The 18893-nt window shown below is 41.9% G+C and overlaps 1 protein-coding gene across 1 annotated transcript in view; it reads right to left on the reverse strand.

The window, feature by feature from the left end:
• The window catches only part of LOC117506886 (von Willebrand factor A domain-containing protein 1-like), a 100255-nt gene that overhangs the window by 66344 nt on the left and 15018 nt on the right, over positions 1 to 18893 (reverse strand). Inside the window, exon 2 of the mRNA XM_034166552.1 lies at positions 4243 to 4782. Within this exon, the coding sequence (XP_034022443.1) occupies positions 4243 to 4782 (540 nt within the window). The remainder of the gene's footprint in view (positions 1 to 4242; positions 4783 to 18893) is intronic.

An 18893-nucleotide genomic window follows, 5' to 3' on the forward strand; every position in this document is an offset into this window, starting at 1 on the left:
CACCTCAGCAGGTGGGTTGCTGATGAGCTTCTGCTCTGAACATAAACACCTGGTTGTCAATGAAATCACCTGCTGAAACAACTGATCTTTAATGAAATCACCTGCTGAGGCGATTGGTTGCATGGAAAACCTGCAGTGTCTCGGCCCTTTATGGCACATGATTGCCCACCCCTGGTCTAGAGCATAGGTGTCAAACTGATTCCAGAAAGGGCCAAGAGTGTGCAGGTTTTTTTTTGTAACCACCAACTCCAGAAAGTGATTTCACTGATGAACATCACTTTGGGCAGATGGGAAGAGTTCATCAGTGAAATCACCTGGTGGAGTTGGTGGCTACAAAGAAAACCTGCACCCTCTTGGCCCTGTCTGGAATCAGTTTGACAAATATGGTCTAGAGGCACAAATCTGGGGAAGGGTACAGAAACATTTCTGCTGCTTTGAAGGTCCCAGTGAGCACAGTGGCCTCCACTCATCTGTAAATTGAAGAAGTCTGGATCCACCAGGACTCTTCTTAGAGCTGGCCGCCCATCTAAACTGAGCGATTGGGGGAGAAGAGTCTTAGTCAGGGAAGTGACCAAGAACCCGATGGTCACTCTGTCAGAGCTCCATCATTCGCATGTGGAGAGAGGAGAACCTTCCAGAAGGACAACCATCTCTGCATCAATCCACCAATAAGGCCTGTATGGTAGAGTGGCCAGACGGAAGCCACTCCTTCGTAAAAGGGACATGACCGCCCACCCGGAGTTTGCCAAAAGACACCTGAAGGACTCTCAGACCAAGAGAAACAAAATTCTCAGGCCTGATGAGACACTGAACTCTTTGGTATGAATGCCAGGCTTCATGTTTGGAGGAAACCAGGCACCATCCCTACAATGAAGCATGGGTGGAGGCAGCATCATGCTGTGTGGATATTTTTCAGTGGCAGGAACTGGGAGATTAGCCAGGATTGAATGGGGTGACCAAACATCCTGTTTTCTCAGGATATGTCCTGGTTTCTCTGAGAACCCAATCAGACTTTGTGTCTTTGGTTACAGTGGCTTGCAAAAGTATTCAGCCACTTGGTATTTCACACAACTTAATTTGTTTATGGCATTTCAAATACAACATGCAGGTGGTTGGTGTGACAGAGGAAGATACAGAGGACAGGGTGAGATGGAAAGGATTGATCTGCTGTGGCGACCCCTAACGAGAACAGCCGAAAGACGAAGAAATCAGGCTTCTCAATATAAAATTTTCCAAAATTATCATCCTTAGACTCAAATTGAAAAAATATAAAAGCCAAGATGATGGGTTGCATAAGTAATCAGCACAAAGATGCTGATTAGTTATGAAGAAATACAAACAGTATGGCACTCTGTTTTAAATCTGTATGGAGTAGAAAGTTCTCAAAAACTGAGTAACTGTGCAAGAAGAAGAAGAGTGAGGAAAGCCACCAAGACACCCAGACAACCCAGAAGAGGTTTTAGGCTTCTGTGGCTGTGATTGGAGAAATTGTGCACAGTGCATGTTTTGCAATTTGTATCCCCAGTTATACAGCTTCATGATGAAGTGGTACAGTCAGTTTTTGAGAACTATCTACTCTACACAGATTTACCATAGAGTGTTATACTGTTTGTATTTCTTCATAACTGATGTAAATAAAGTTCAAGACATATTCAGTGACTTGGAAATGTTCATGTATCCTTCCCCTGACTTGTTTGAAGAAGACGGGCAATTAAACTGATTATTTCCAGGTATTATACCAAAGGGGCTGATTACTTATGCAACCCATCATTTTTGGCTTTTATATTTTTAATTAATTTATATCAAGTTGTAGAGATTTACTTTCAGTTTGAGTTAGGTGCATGTCCACTGTGAGATATAATCTAAAAAAAAAAAAAAAAATCCGGAAATCACAATGTATGATTTTTTAAATTATTTATTTGTATGTTACTGCTGCAAATAAGTATTTGAACACCTGCCAATCAGCAAGAATTCTGGCTCACACAGACCTGTTAATTTTTCTTTAAGAAGCTCTCTTATTCTGCACTCTTTACCTTAAACTTGTTACCTGTATAAAAGACACCTGTTCACACACTCAATCAATCACACTCCAACCTGTCGACCATAGCCAAGACCAAAGAGCTGTCTACCGACACCAGGGACAAAACTGTAGACCCGCACATGGCTGGGATGGACTCCAGGCAAGCAGCTTGGTAGAAGACAATAACTGTTATGATTATTTATTAGAAAGTGGAAGAAACACAAGATGACTGTCAATCTCCCTCGGTCTGGAATTCCATGCAAGATCTCACTTTGTGGGGTAAGGATGATTCTGAGAAAGCTCAGAACTACACAGGAGGACCTGGTCAATGACCTGAAGAGAGCTGGGACCACAGTCACAAAGATTACATTAGTAACACATGATGCTGTCATGGTTTAAAATCCTGCAGGGCAGCAAGGTCCCCCTGCTCAAGCCAGCACATGTCCAGGCCCGTTTGAAGTTCACCAGTGACCAACTGGATGATCCAGAGGAGGCATGGCTGAAGGTCATGTGGTCAGATGAGACCAGAATAGAGCTTTTTGGAATCAACTCCACTTACCATGTTTAGAGGATGAGAACAACCCCAAGAAAACCATCCCAACTGTGAAGCATGGGGGTGGAAACATCATACTCTGGGGGTGCTCTTCTGCAAAGGGGACAGGATGACTGCACTGTATTGAAGGGAGGATGGATGGGGTCATGTATTGCGAGATTTTGGCAAACAACCTCCTTCCCTCAGTAAGAGCATTGAAGATGGGTCATGGCTGGGTCTTTCAGCATGACAATGACCCCAAACACACAGCCAGGGCAACTAAGGAGGGGCTCCGTAAGAAGCATTTCAAGGTCCTGGAGTGGTCTGGCCAGTCTCCAGACCTGAACTCAATAGAAAATCTTTGGAGTGAGCTGAAACTCCAAACCTGAAAGATCTAGAGAAGATCTGTATGGAGGAGTGGACCAAAATCCCTGCTGCAGTGTGTGAAAACCTGGTGAAAAACTACAGGAAACGTTTGACCTCTGTAATTGCAAACAAAGGCTACTGTGCCAAATATTAACATTGATTTTCACAGGTGTTCAAATACTTATTTGCAGCAGTAACATACAAATAAATTATTAAAAAAATCATACATTGTGATTTCCGGAGTTTTTTTTTAGGTTATGTCTCTCACAGTGGACATGCACCTAAGATGAAAATTTCAGACCCCTCCATGATTTCTAAGTGGGAGAACTTGCAAAATCGCAGGGTGTTCAAATACTTATTTTCCTCACTGTATTTTGTAATATAACAATTTTCTATCAAAACAGAGGAAGCACACTTTAAATGTATTGAAATTATAAGCCATCTTTAATTAAACTTTGAGTAACTCATTGCCGGGTGGAGTGTCCTGGTTTTTCGGAAGTCAAAATATGATCACCCTAGAATTGAGGGAAAGATGAATGCAGCAATGTACAGAGGCATCCTGGATGAAAATCGTCTCCAGAGCACTTGACCTGAGATTGGGGTGACGGTTCATCTTTCAGAAGGACAATGACCCCAGGCACACAGCCAAGATATCAAAGCAGTGACTCTGTGAATGTCCTTGAGTGACCCAGCCATAGCTCAGAGCTGAATCTAAACATCTCTGGAGAGATCTAAAAATGGCTGTGCACCAACGCTCCCCATCCAACCTGATGAAGCTTGAGAGGTGCTGCAAAGATGAATGGACAAAACTGCCCAAAGATAGGTGCACCAAGTTTATGGCATCATATTCAAGAAGACTTGAGGTGGTAATTGCTGCCAGAGGTGCATCAACAAAGTATGGATGATGGATGGATAGTTAGATTTATTGTCATTACAAATGCAATGAAATTTCTTCACACTCAATCACCTCAGACAAAAATACAATTAATCCACAATTATTACAAGTTGAATGTAATAATGGCACATATCAGAATTAAAACAACCATACACATACATTTGATTGTTTATGTACGCTAAGCTTTAAGACAGTCATCCAAATTGAGGCAATGTGAGTGGGGGGGGGGGGCAGTGTCCCACACAGCCGTGAGTTCAGGGAGAGCGGCAGGGCAGAGGCGGGGGGTGGGGAGTATTGAGTATTGATTTTAGTTTTTATTTTTATTAAATTTGCAAAAATAAGAATTTTTTTGCCATTTTGGGGAAAATTTAAAAGATTACAAACTGATTTTAAGCAAGATGATCACTTTAAAGTGTGTGCCTTACACACCAGTGATGGCGTTCGTCAGGTTTTCTTTGATGATGTTGATGTCATCTATGGCCACAAAGTGGAGGTGGGATGTGATGGGTGGTGTCACCACACGCTTTAGCAGCTGGTAGTTGGTGTGTCCCACATAAACTGCTAACACAGAAACCCCCAGCGCCTTTAGCTCAAACATCGGACCCTCCACATCTCCAGGCTGCACAGTGTCAGCCAACCATAGCAGTATCCTTGGCACACCAACATCCTCTTCTGTCAGCAGCTGATGGGCCATGCTGAGTGCTGCCACAGTGTTGGTGTCTCCTTTGAGGTGCCTGGTGTTCCTCACAGCGTCCCGCAAATCTGCCCAATTGTTGTGGACATCCAGGCCAAACTCAAAGTGAGGACTGGTGCTCACCTGCAGGAGCGCGACTCGCAAGGAACCGCGGCCCAAAGAGAAAGGGTGGAGCAGCTCGATGAGGAAACCCAGCAGATGTGCAAACTCGTAGTCTGCCACACTTCCTGAAGAGTCCAGCAGGATTAGAATGTCCCCTTCACAGCAATTCGACTCTGTGCATAAGAAGAGGCAAAATAAAGAAGTCATTTTAAAATGTGGATCCTGTGCCAATCTTGCACCAGTTTTGATTCATAGATGCTTCAAGGAGTTTTTAGTCTTGTATTATGTGTTCTGTACATGGAGAAACATGGTCACTGTTCCTGATGTTCCCAAGCGGACTCCCAGTTCCTAATTAGGATTTACTTTGCTTTGCTCAGAGCAAAACAGCCAGCTTTTCTTTCTTGTAATTTTCTTTTTCTTGTAATTTTATAAAATCTGACATTTACAACACAGATGCTGGTTCCCAGTGCCATCTAGAAGCAAAACATACAACTGTCTAACAAAGCTCCTGATCAGTCCATGAACGACCTGGCCACCAACTACAGTCTAATAATCACACTTTTCAGGTCATTAAATTTTACTTTTCTAATTATATTTATCATGTAAACTACATCAGCTGAAGGAACCTTACATAATTTGGAATACACTCCTCGTATGATAAATCAGTTCACTTGTCTTTAATCTTTTCGTGTAAAGGTACCATAGATTACATAGCTGTGACTGCTTGTCTTCATTTTTAAGGTTTTATTTGACAATGCTTATTCAAGAATTGGACAACCAAATGTAAAACCATTCATTTATGGTGTCACATGTTTCTTAACTTAGACATCACAGTCACTGGTGGATACAATCTTAACAAAACAGAAAAAAGCTTTAACAAGCTCACCACAAGAAGTAGTATAACTTTACAAGTATTCGAATAAGGAAATAATTATTTATTTATGCATATTATTATTTATGCAAAAATGCATACAAAAATGTGCACAACCTACACATCATTTGTGCATAAATGATGTGTACCACCTATGCTACTACCACCTATACGAGGGCTGTCCGTAAAGTATAGGTCCTTTTTATTTTTTTCAAAAACTATATGGATTTCATTCGGTTTCAGCATTTTATCCGGATATTCCACTGTTAAAGGAGATTTTTTTAATGAAAGACGTGCGGACGGGGACGCAGCCGACGCGGCGCGGCGGCACAGGAAAAACACCTCCGTTGATAACCATTTGTAAAATCCAGTTGGCTTTTGATGGCTTTCAGTGGAGTGAGTATATGAGAAATTGTTTATCAGCTGGAGATGTTCCAACTTGTCCTCAAGGCTTCCAACAGAGGTGTTTTTCCTGTGGCGGAGTGTCGCGGCGGCTGCGAGCCGACGCTGCAATCCGCCCGCACGTCTTTCATTAAAAAAATCTCCTTTAACAGTGGAATATCCGGATAAAATGCTGAAACCGACTTCTTCTGAAACTTCTCTGTTCTCTCACGACGTCCTGGATCAACAGAGCCTGAAATGTGGAGGTTTTAAGCTTGAAACAGGCTGATGACGGCGCCTGAGAGCGCTGTGCGACGTCTCGCACCGTGGGAAGTCCTTAAAGCGACAGAATCACCTCAAAATCTCTCATCAGCTGTTAAAATTTTCACTGAAGACCAGCTTAATTTTTCGAACCATGTCCACTTCGATGTGTCTCACAGGTTTAGAAAAAATTTTGATCAAACAAAGCGCCAGTCTCTCAGCAACTTCTCAGACAAAGGAATTCCGACGAGGGGCTGGACGACTCCTCCCACAAGGAGTGCTCACAGGCGAATGACGTCACCGACAGGCGTGGAAAAACTCACGCATGCGCACGAGGGTTCAAGCATGTCTGACGTAAAAACATATGAATGAAATCCATATAGTTTTTGAAAAAAATAAAAAGGACCTATACTTTACGGACAGACCTCGTATGTTGGTGGCACCAGAATAAACAGTCAATAAGTTAACATGGGGGAAGGGCTATGATACTCCTTAAGTGGTACTGTACTACAGGAGCCTGTAAGCATTTTTGTTTGTTGTCTAACAATTATCATTGCAATATAACTATAGCTTGTTGTTTTACTTACAATAAAATATGCTGCCTCACTAGTCTGTACCACTACAATAATATTGGTAATAATCAACTTCATCATCATCATCACGTGGATAATATACATCACCCACCTAACGAACACCAGTGTGTTGAACCACTTGTTTATTTTAATATGCATATCTCGAGGACATGAATGAGCGAAGCTCATCAGCATCTCACCATGTCATTTAGGTCCTTCAGACTTTATTTTGAGTAAATGCTTCAAGGGAGCATTAGCATGGTAAAAACCTTTCAGATGCTGGGGGGCACTGTGCCCCCCCACACCCCCTGCCTTTTTAAGCATTTCTCTTTCTTTGCCTCTCACATACCTGTAAAAGCTCCTCGCTATCTAACCATGTCCTTTAGGTCCTTCAGACTTTTTCAGTGAAATTGTTCTTGGGAGCATGAGCATGACTAAAAGCTTTCAGCTTCTGGGGGGCTCTGCCCCCTATACTCCCCACCTTTTTAAGCATTTTTCATTTTTGCTTTTCAGCTGACCCCCCAATTACAGCCCTCTTAACCCCCTTCCACTTTAAGCATTTTTTTATTGTAGATATAAATTAATATTCAAAGTTTTCAGTGAGTTGACAGTAGGGCTGTACAATATGGCCAAATTATCATATCTCAATATTGTTTACAAATTGTCACGTAAATGTCACTTATACATGCTGTCCATATTCTTGAGCTGCTTAGGTGGGTAGGGAGAGTTCCCATGGGATAAAAAAAGCTTTTCAACCTACCATCCCTGGTTCTCAAAACCAGGCACCTAAGTGGCTCTACTCTCTCTTTTTCTTTTTAAAGATATTTCGGTGTACCTTAGTAAACACTAGTAGAGTTCCACTTTAGATTTGGAATGTATAATAGACAGGGTTGGGAGGGTTACTTTAAAAATGTATTCCGATAGTTACTAGTTACCTGTTGAAAAATGTAATCAGTAACGTAATCCAAGTACCATAATATTAAAGTAATGTAATTTGATTACTTTCAATTACTTCTGGATTACTCCAATATCAAATATGCTAATACAGACAAAAGAAACTAAATAGAAATAGTCCTGACCACATAGTACAGTTTATTAAGCAAAAATACAACTGTTTCTTTTACATGGCATGCTCTGTTTTACTTCACATTATGAATTAAGAGCGCCCACAATATTGTTTTAAACACACCCAGTGTTCACCTGCTAAATTTTCAACAAAAAATGCCAAACAAATGAAGGATAATGAAAACTCAGGCGGTGGGCGGATGAATTTGTAATTAAAAGTGGCTTGCAGAACAATATACAAAACAAACAAACAAAAAATTCTGCTACTTGTTCAGTAAATATAAAATTATCTTGCTTTAGACCTTTCACATAACATTTGCACCATGTTTAACATATCAGTCCACTTACTGAACTTTAAAATAAGAACAAAAGCATAATGAAAACCATTAAGTAAATACTGTCAGTAAGGAGGCGTGATCGCCATTTTAATTCCGGGTAAGTTAGTGATTTGCGTGCATAGAAGTTCAACAAACAGGTAGAATATGCTGGAAAGCTGCGCATGTTGGCAAAGCCACAAATGGAGAAGCAAGGGAGACAATATTTCCTTCCAAAAGTAAGTGGTTTTGGTTCTTCTTGTCACTTTGTCCGTGATATTTAGATGATAAACAGCTGTATGTTTCCTGCCGTGTCGCCCGATGACATGGACCATTAACTCTTCACTTATGTCTAGTTGATATTTTCCACTGCTAGACCAACGTCTTGTTAAATATACTTGTTGTTAGTGATTGAAATTGTTCGACAAGACGGATTTTTTTTTTATTTGCACCTTAAAATAATGAGATTATAATGACCCGCGCTGTGCCGCTCACAGACACACCCACACCACTGACTTGATGAATGAAACTCGGTCAATAAAGGATAATTGTGTAAAAATATAATATATATATAAATGTATTGTAATGGTTTTAGGAGCTGCGTTAAACAGCAGCTACTGCAGCAGGACGCCTCAGCTCAGCAGCTTGAACAGCGCAGATCCGTGTAACTTTCAACACTAATATTTGGGAATGTGTGTGTGTCTGAGTAAGTTTAATACTTTCCTGACATAATTTAATGTAATTTAATTTTGCTGGCTCGATATCCAGGTCAAAATGGCATTTTTTACACGTATTTTGCGAGCATTTTTCTGAGTGTGTTCAGTCACGAATCTCCATTGAAAATGCATTAACATCCAGGAACTTCATCAATATTTTGACCGGTTAGGAGACGTCATGCTGTCCACTTTTTCGTTTCAAAGAAAAAAAAATATTACATACAGATATCAGGGTTCTAGCTAGGATAAAATTTTAGCGTAGTGGTAATGTCGAGGGAGCGAAGCGACAAGGGGAGGGGGTGGGGGGGATGGTGCGGAAGGGGGGGAAGCTTTTGAAAATTCAAGGTAAAAATTGGCCATTCTAGGGGTACCCAAAGGGGAAGAGCCAGGTACGACAGCCCAAGTCCCTTCATCATGTCCATAAGGCTGGGAAGTTTGTTGAGTGGGCAATCTCATTCTGGGTTAGCCAGTACATGGACCTCAGTGAGGCAGTCGGAGTCCGTGGACATTTTTAAGTCAAAACTTAAAACCTATTTTTATTCTCTTTCTTATGAGTAGTTTTTATTTTATGTTTTATTCTTTTACTTCTGTTTTTAATTAGGTATTTGAATTTTTTATTTATTTATTTATTTTAATTTTTTATGTTGAACTGTTCTATGTGAGGCACCTTAAGATGGCTTTTGTTGTAATTTGGCACTTTATAAGCTGATTAAATTGAAACTGAACAACATTTTATTGAGTCTTAAAGTAAATAAATATGAAATTGGTTTCTGGATCCTTAAACTCTGGACATAATAAACTCTACATGGTGGATCCTTGATCTCTGGACATAAACAGAAATTAAATCTGTTAGTTTTTGTCAAAAGCATTTCCGTTCAGACATTATTATTGACATTAATATCTTTCCATACCTATGAGCTGAGCTCTTGCAGATGTGCTGCAGGTCAAGTTTATGATTGAAGCAGCAGGACCTTTATGGCCGGGACCACGGTGGGGATCGAACCCACGCGGCTCGCGCAAAAGACCGTTCCTCTACCAGGTCAGCCAAAGGGGAACTCCCCGTTAGCCAAGCTAGCGGGAACGTCTTTTTTCAATTGGGACCCGGGACTTTCATCCCGCTACACAAAGAATGCAAGACGTGTCATTTTTGGAGGAAAAAACGTTTTAGTCGATTGTAGTTTATTGTCTGTATTGCAGTGTTTGTATGAGGTGTCATTTTATTTAAAGCGGCGATTCGTTTTGAAGTTATTAATTCCGAGCGTTATTAATTCAGAGAGCCGCGCAGCGTTTGAAGCTGTGACAAAACGGAGGACTATTCTCGACTGCAACAAGACCAGAGTCCCAGTTAGTGACTTTAATCCACACAAAAGTGACTCGTGATATTTTAATGGCTTTCAGAGGGGTGAAGAAGCGCAATTACCGCTTCTGAAGAGCAGCGAATCAAAGAGCCACGAGCAATTGAATCGAAGCATTGCTTGATTACAGACGCTGTATTGAAAATAGGCGTAACGGTCCGAAATTATAGCATAACGATACGATACGATACGATACACTTTATTGTCCCCTCAGGGAAATTTGTCTTGGACTCATGCTAGGTGCCTTACAAGAAAAGAGAAACAAACAATACAGATAAAAACACAACCACATCCATAACAAATTAACATGACAGGAGTCAGGAGAAACACCATAAATATTGCATAATTCCAATTTTAAACATTATTGTTTAACAATTTAATAGACATGGGGACGAATGAATTTTTAAATCTATTCAGTCTACTCCGAGGAACTCTGTACCTTCTCCCAGAAGGAAGGAGAGTGTACTCTGCGTGAAGAACATGAACTGAATCCATCAGTATCCTCTGAGCTGCTTTCAAAACAGACGCTTCATAGAGTGAACTGAGGGACTGATATTGTTTCTTTCCGATTATCTTCATTGCATCATCAATTTGTCTGTTAAGTTTCGTTTTAAACTGTACAGAAAGATTGCCGTACCAGGCAGTCATGCCATACCTAACTAGGCTCTCTAACACTGCCTGGTAAAACAACAACATAATTTTCTGATTGACTCCATACAAACGAAGTCTACGAAGGAAATAAAGTCTTTGATGGAATCGGGAGCACAAACTGTCCACATGTGCAGTCCAGCTGAAGGTATTGTCTATGTGCAGCCCCAAGTACTTGTATGAGTTGACCTGGTCAATGGGAATACCATGTATGACCACAGGAGTATGGTCCCCAACAGTCCGTGGATCCAGAATCATTTCCTTGGTTTTATTGACATTTAAAACCAAGTGGTTGTCATCACACCACTGCACAAAGTGTTTCACTTCAAGGAAGTACTTTGTTGGACTTGAATCTTTGTGCAGTAGGCTCAAAATAGCTGTATCATCAGAAAATTTAAAAACAAAGTTATTGCAGTAGTTATTTGTACAGTTATTAGTATAAAGAGTGAAGAGAACAGGAGAACTGACACAGCCTTGTGGTACACCTGTATTTGATGATTTGAGTACCGAAAGAGCTTGATTAACTCTAACTTGTTGTAATCTATTAGTTAAAAAGGAATGATACCATCTGATTAAAAGTGGGTTAACATTCATTTCCTTTAACTTGGACAACAGGTATGGCTGTAATGTATTAAAGGCTGAGCTGAAATCAACCAATAAAATCTGTGCATAAGCAGTAGGATCTTCCAAGTGCTTAAGTGAAAAGTGGGTTAAGCTGTTAATGGCATCGTCAGTGCCTCTACTCTGCCTATAAGCAAATTGGAATGGATCAAGTACAGGGTTAACAACCGTCTTAAGGAAAAATAGCATAATCTTTTCAAAGCACTTGCTTACAACAGATGTTAAAGCTATTGGCCTATAGTCATTATTTCCAAGTGAGCACGATTTTTTGGCGATTGGAACAATAATGGATCTTTTCCAGAGGGTTGGTACAGTATGAAGGTCTACGGACTGCTGGAAGACAGGACACCAAGCAAGGGCCAGTTCTTCTGCACATGCTTTTATAAGCATTGCGGGCCGTAACACAAGTTTGCACTAGCTAGAACCCTGGATAATATCATGAAATGCATTAAAATTGTAATCCCCATTTTTACTAAATATACCTGTAATCTGAATACGTCTTTTTTCTGTAACTGTAGTGGAATTTGTATCCTAATTAGGTAACGCCGTTACATGTATTCCGTTACTCCCCAAGCCTGATAATAGAAGGTATACCTTACTGAATTTTAATATCAATATGATATATGATATGACTATGATTTGACACAAAGTGCAGCAACAGTGAAAATTAAACATTCTTAAACAAAACAGTAATAATACCACAGTCATTTTGCACTCATCATAAGGTAAAGATACAGTGCCCTCCAAAAGTATTGGAACACTTGGAATTTCACACATTTTAATTTGTTTATGCCATTTTAAATACTAGAAATACCAAAAAAAAAAAAGTATTAAAATTTATAAAATTATCTTCCTCAAACTCAAACTGAAAGCAAATCTCTAAAACTTGATAAAACCTGTAAATAATCAGTTTTATTGCCAGTTTTCTTTAGACAAGTCAGGGGATGGAAACATGAACAATATGTCTTGGACTTTACGAGGTCTATTAGAAAAGTATCCGACCTTATTATTTTTTTTAAAAACCATATGGATTTGAATCACGTGTGATTACATCAGACATGCTTGAACCCTCGTGGGCATGCGTGAGTTTTTCCACGCCTGTCGGTTATGTCATTCGCCTGTGGGCAGTCTTTGAGTGAGGAGTCACCCACCCTCTCGTTGTTTTTTCATTGTTTAGGAATGGCTCAGAGACTGCTGCTTTGTTTGATCAAAATTTTTTCAAAACTGTAAGGCACAACTGAGTGGACACCATTCGATAATTCAGCTGGTTTTCGGTAAAAAATTTTAACGGCTGATGAGAGATTTTGGTCTGGTAGTGTCGCTTTAAGGATGGCCCACGGTGCCTGATGGCGATCTGCGCTTTGAGGCGGCAGCGTCTCGCCGTTTCAAGTTGAAAACTTACACATTTCAGGCTCTGTTGACCCAGTAAGTCATCAGAGAACAGAGAACTTTCAGAAGAAGTCGGCATGAGGAGTTTATTTGGACATTCCATTGTTAAAGGACATTTGTAATGAAAGAACGTGCGGGCAGAGTCGCATGTCGGGCCGGACCCGACCGCGGGGGGTCGCGACAGGAAAAACATCTCCGTTGGAAACCTTAACGGGCAAGTTGGAACATGCCCAAGCTGTTAAACAATTTCTCAGTTACTCACTTGTTGAAAGCCATCAAAAGCCGCCTGAATTTTACAAATGGTTTTCAACACGGAGGTGTTTTTCCTGTCGCGGCGCACACAGATTTGCCGAGTCGTCACGGAAACGACTCGGCGAATTTGCGCGCACGTCTTTCATTAAAAAATGTCCTTAAACAGTAGAATGTCCGCATAAAGTCCTCATGCCGGCCTCTTCTGAATCTTCTCTGTTCTCTCACGACGTCCTGGGTGAATTAAGCCTTAAATTAGGATGTTTTCAGGTCGAAACAGGCCGACGACGGCGCCTGGAAGCGCTGCACGACGTCCCGCTCCATGGGAAGTCCTTACAGCGACAGAAACACCCCATAATCTCTCATCAGCCGTTAAACTTTTCACCGAAAACCAGCGTAATTTCTCGAATAGTATCCACTCGGATATTCCTCACAGGTCCAGAAAAAATTTTGATAAAGCAACGCGCGCCGTCTCGAGCAGCGTGTGAAACAAAGGAATTCAGCCGAGAGGGCAGGACCACATCTCACTCAAGGCCTGCCCACAGGGAAATGATGTCACCGACACGCGTGAAAAAACTCACGCATGCGCACGAGGGTTCAAGCATGATTGGTGTAATCGCACGTCATTCAAATCCATATAGTTAAAAAAAAAATAAAAGGGTCAGTTTATTATCTAATAGACCTCGTATTTACATCAATTATGAAGAAATACAAACACAGGGGTGGTGGTCAAGTGGTTAATGTGCTTGGTTTCAGTGCAGAAGGTTCCAGGTTCAAATCCCACCCCTGCCACATTTCTCCATGTAATGTGGAGTTGCGTCAGGAAGGGCATCCGGCGTAAAACCTGTGCCAATTCAACATGCAGATCCACCTGGGATTTGCTGTGGCGACCCTGAGTGAAAACAAGGGAGCAGCCGAAGGGACTTACTATGAAGAAATACGAGGTCTGTCCATAAAGTATCGTACCTTTTTATTTTTTTTAAACTATATGGATTTGATTCATATGTTTTCACGTCAGACATGCTTGAACCCTCGTGCGCATGCGTGAGTTTTTCCACGCCTGTCGGTGACATCATTCGCCTGTGAGCACGCCTTATGGAAGGAGTGGTCCCGCCCCGTTGTCGGATTTTCATTGTCTGGAAATGGCGGAATGATTTGGGTTTTTTCCATCAGAATTTTTTCAGAAGCTGTTAGAGACTGCACCTGGAAACCATTCGAAAAATTTATCTGGCTTTCGGTGAAAATTTTACGGGCTTCACAGAGAATAAGGTCTGTTAGTACAGCTTTAAGGACCCCTTTAAGGACGCTCAGCGCGCCACGCTCCGAGCTGCGATGACGCGGCACAAGCCACCGGACCATTTCTAAACGGATGGCTCTGTGGATATGAGACCGTCGTGTGCTCTTTCTGTGGTTATCACAAGAGCTGGACATCAGCCATTTTCCGGCAGATTTCACTTTTAACAAGAGATTTTGTCATGGAAAGCCATGCAGAGGCTTCACGCGTAAAGACCGATTCGCTTTGGAAGCGAGACAAAAGAACACCTCCGTTTCGGCATGTCATGGGACAAGTTTGGACATGTCCAGCTCTCCACAATTTCACTGATACTTACTGGACTGTTAAGCACTGAAAGCCGAGATAGACATCTCGTACAAACGTTTCTTTCACCAAAACATCAAATCTAGGCTTTCATCTGAAATGTAGTTTCTGTCAAATTGTAGCTGAACTTTCAGGTCTTCTTTTTAAGAAAATCCTCCTCCACACCACTTCATCAGGAAGCTTGATTTTATATTTTTAATTAATTTATATCAAGCTGTAGAGATTTGCTTTCAGTTTGAGTTAAGGAAGACAGTTTTAGAAAAAAATGTATTTGAAATAGAATAAACAAATTAAAATGTGTGAAATACCAAGTGTTCCAATACTTTTGAGGGCAACTGAGAAACACTGAGAAGCAGCATCTTACTTTTTATATACGAGGTCTGTGATAAAACTAATGTACCTTTTTATTTTTTTCAAAAACTATATGGATTTGAATCACGTGCGATTACATCAGACAACCTTGAACCCTCGTGCGCATGCATGAGTTTTTTCACCCCTGTCGGTTACGTCATTCGCCTGTGGGCTGGCTTTGAGTGAGGAGTGGTCCACCCCTCCCATCGGAATCTTTGTCTGAGAACTTCCTGAGAGACTGACGCTTGCTTGATCAAAATTTTTTTCAAAGACTGTGAGGCACATCGAAGTGGACACCATTCGAGAAATTCAGCTGGTTTTCTGTGAAAATTTTAATGGCTGATGAGAGATTATGGACTGTTGCTGTTGCTTTAAGGACTGCCCATGGAGCGGGACATCGCGACGCGCCCTGAGCCGCCGCTGTCTGCCTGTTTCGAGCTGAAAGCTTCCAAATTTAAGCCTCTGTTGACCCAGGACGTCGTGACAGAACAGAGAACTTTCAGAAGAGGTCGGGATCAGCAGTTTATCCAGACATTCTACTGTTAAAGGAGATTTTATTAATGAAAGACGTGCGGACGGGTCCGCGCATCGGGACGCAGCCAGCGCAGTGCTGCGGCACAGGAAAAACACCTCCGTGTTGATAACCATTTGTAAAAACCAGGCGGCTTTGATGGCTTTCAGTGAGTATCTGAGAAATTGTTTAACAGCTGGACATGTTCCAACTTGTCCTTAAGGCTTCCAATGGAGGTGTTTTTCCTGTGGCGGCTGTTGAAGACTTACACGGGGCTCAAAATCAGGGGTGGGCAACTTGTTCCAGAAAGGGCCAAGAGGGTGCCGTTTTTTCTTTGCAGCCACTGACTCCACCAGGTGATTTCACTCATTAACTGATTCCATCTGCTCAAAGTGATATTAATCACCGGGTGGAGTCAGTGGCTGCAAAGAAAACCTGCACCCTCTTGGCCCTTTCTGGAACAATTTGTCACCCCTGGTCTAAATTAAAAGATGCTCCAATCATATAGAAACTACACCACATTATTAGACTGATCATAAAGATTCTAAAAACGGTACAGTTTGGACAATCTGTGACTGAATATTATTTGCTGCACTAATAAGACAAAATGAACAAGCTGCTGTCTTAGTTTAAAAATGTGTACATAAGGCAACCCGAATTAAAGGAGAAATGCTGTTTTTAACAACCTGGACCTCATTTCTGTCATAAAATACGGTCCTTTACTCACCAATATAAGTTTGGTGTGATTAGAAGTCCATAGTTCAAACGACGTGTTCAGTTCAAATCTGATGCAAACATTTTTCTTCTTCTGAGGTGGATTAGAACTTTTTGTGGTACACAGCACAAACTACTGGACAGGAGGAACCTAGCAGTCAATGTGACTCACTGATTTGAAAATGCTGCTCTTTCAACCAGACGTGTGGTGCCGTGACATGTCAATCATCTGTGTCCATCAGATTTGAGTAAAGTCCAGTGAAACCCCAGCCTCCACTCTAGCTCCACCCATGCCAGGAAGTGTTTGACATTTTAACATTTCCTGTTTCACTGTGAGTGAGAATTCGGCACTTCCTGTTTGAGTGTGAGCTTGCCACTGAGTTCCCGTGAGATTCCATGGTATCTCGCCTGTCAATCCAGGAAGTGTTTGACATTTGAACATTTCCTGTTTTACTGTGGATTTGAAAATTGGCACTTCCTGTTTAGCACACCCCATACCATGAGTGAGCTTCGTGCCGCAGTGCGGCGCTTCGCTCATAATATTTAACTTATTACATAGATTCACTGACTGGAGTGAAGCCAGTGAACCAAATCATGTGAGTCCACTGTCTTCTGTGAGTCAGCTAAGTCGCCTTTTGTACTTAACAGCAGGTAGCCAGAGTACTCGGGATCCAGGTTAATGGAGACCTGAACTTATTCGTATTTCAGTATGAAGATTCGAATCATTAACCCGGGTGAATGAGAAACCAAACTCCTCTGATTTTGTCCACCCCTTGTTACTCTTCAAAAGAACTGTATCATCTTCAGCTCTGCCTGTAAGCCAAACAACAGCTGTTCTATCTTCTTGTAAACTTTCCCTTTCAGTCTTGCAGATAACCTTCCATCACAATTTACTCTGGCTATATTTTTCTACTCACTGCACCCTGCTACACTCTCTTTTTCACACCTCTACCACCTCTCTCTATTACTTGAACATTTGATCCAAGTATTTAAATCACCCTTCGCTACCTCTATTTGCAACTTTACTATTCCACAGTGCTTTCATTCCGCTTCGCTCCAGAGTATATCTCCACCTCTCAAGGCTCCCTCAACCTACTTCCTTCTTTCCCTTCTCCCTTCTACCACTGCTGCTCTGGGGTTAGTAAGGTTAGACCTTACTTGTGTGAAGTGCCTTGAGGCAACTCTGTTGTGATTTGGCACTATATAAAAGAAAAATAAATTGAAATTGAAAAATTCTTTCACTACAGATCACAGTGTTGTCTGCAAACATCATAGTCCATGGAGACTCCTGTCTGATCTGCTCTGTCAACTTGTCCATCTCCACTGCAAACAAGAAAAGCCTGAGAAAAAAGCCTTTACCTTATAAACCCCAGATCCACCTCAAAATAGGCCATCGTTCATACTTACATCATTCATATTTATTTTTATTTATTTATGGAACTATTTATTTGTTTTTTGCACACTGATTTTATGCTGGCGGTCTTTTAGTGGTTTCTCTTGATTCCTGTTTTTAGTCTTTTAGTAAGCTTGTGAGTACCCGTGTGTGTCTGTCACTTTTTGTTTTGCATATACATTTTCTTTGTCAGTGTTATTGTTGTCAATGTTTTGTCTGACTAACACGGATACCCTTTGTTGTTGTGCTGCAAGACAAATCTCGCTATGGGTACAAATAAAGTCACCTGAACCTGAACATGATACTGCACATCTTACCACTGCCACTTGAATATCATGTACCACCTTCACAAACTGTGATTCCCTGCCACTCTAAACTTTCTCATAAAATCCCAAAATATATCTCTGTATCCTGTCATAAGCATTCTGTTGGGAAAGTGTAGGAACACGGACCCACAACAGGGGGCGCAAATGAACGGACAATGGAGGAAGTCAAATAACAACACTTTACTGTTGTGAATAAGCACAACAAACACAACAGATTACAACAATAGACAAAGAAGTCAATTCACAAAATGTGTCACGTGGGCAGGCTCGAAGATAAGAGACGTCTGTCCAAAGCAGAACCGGAACCACACGATTTCGTCCGCCACCGAACCCCGGGAATACTGGAGCCGCCAAGTCCTGAACTCCCAGGTGGCCACTGCCTCCGCGTGTCGGATCTGGTACTGCTGGCGAGGAACAAAAACAGTTAAATGTGGGTGCGTTTGCACCCAGCAACCCGTATGGCGGGAAAACCACCTCCACCTCTCGTCGGAAGAATGTCTGCTATTTAACGCACAAAAGTAACAAAGTGTTAATGTCAAAAAGACAACACAGTCGGCTGAGTACTGTACCTCCTAGGTAGAGCGATATCTCGGCAAAGAGGTGGAGATGTCGTCTTGCTGATATACCACTGCTGATCAGATGATTGGTGACAGCTGTCGTAGGCGAGAAGTGACAGCTGTCACCCCGGCTGCTCCTGTGAGGCGGCAGCGCCCTCTGGTGCCTGGAGCCCGCACTCCAGACAGGGCACCCTCTGGTGGTGGTGGGCCAGCAGTACCTCCTCTTCAGCGGCCCACACAACAGGACCCCCCCCCCTCAACGGGCGCCTCCTGGCGCCCGACCAGGCTTGTCCGGGTGGCGGCGGTAGAAATCGGCCAGGAGGGCCGGGTCCAGGATGAAGCTCCTCTTCACCCAGGAGCGTTCTTCGGGTCCGTACCCCTCCCAGTCCACCA

This window comes from Thalassophryne amazonica, chromosome 3 (genome assembly GCF_902500255.1).
Source record: "Thalassophryne amazonica chromosome 3, fThaAma1.1, whole genome shotgun sequence".
Classification (NCBI taxonomy): domain Eukaryota; kingdom Metazoa; phylum Chordata; class Actinopteri; order Batrachoidiformes; family Batrachoididae; genus Thalassophryne; species Thalassophryne amazonica.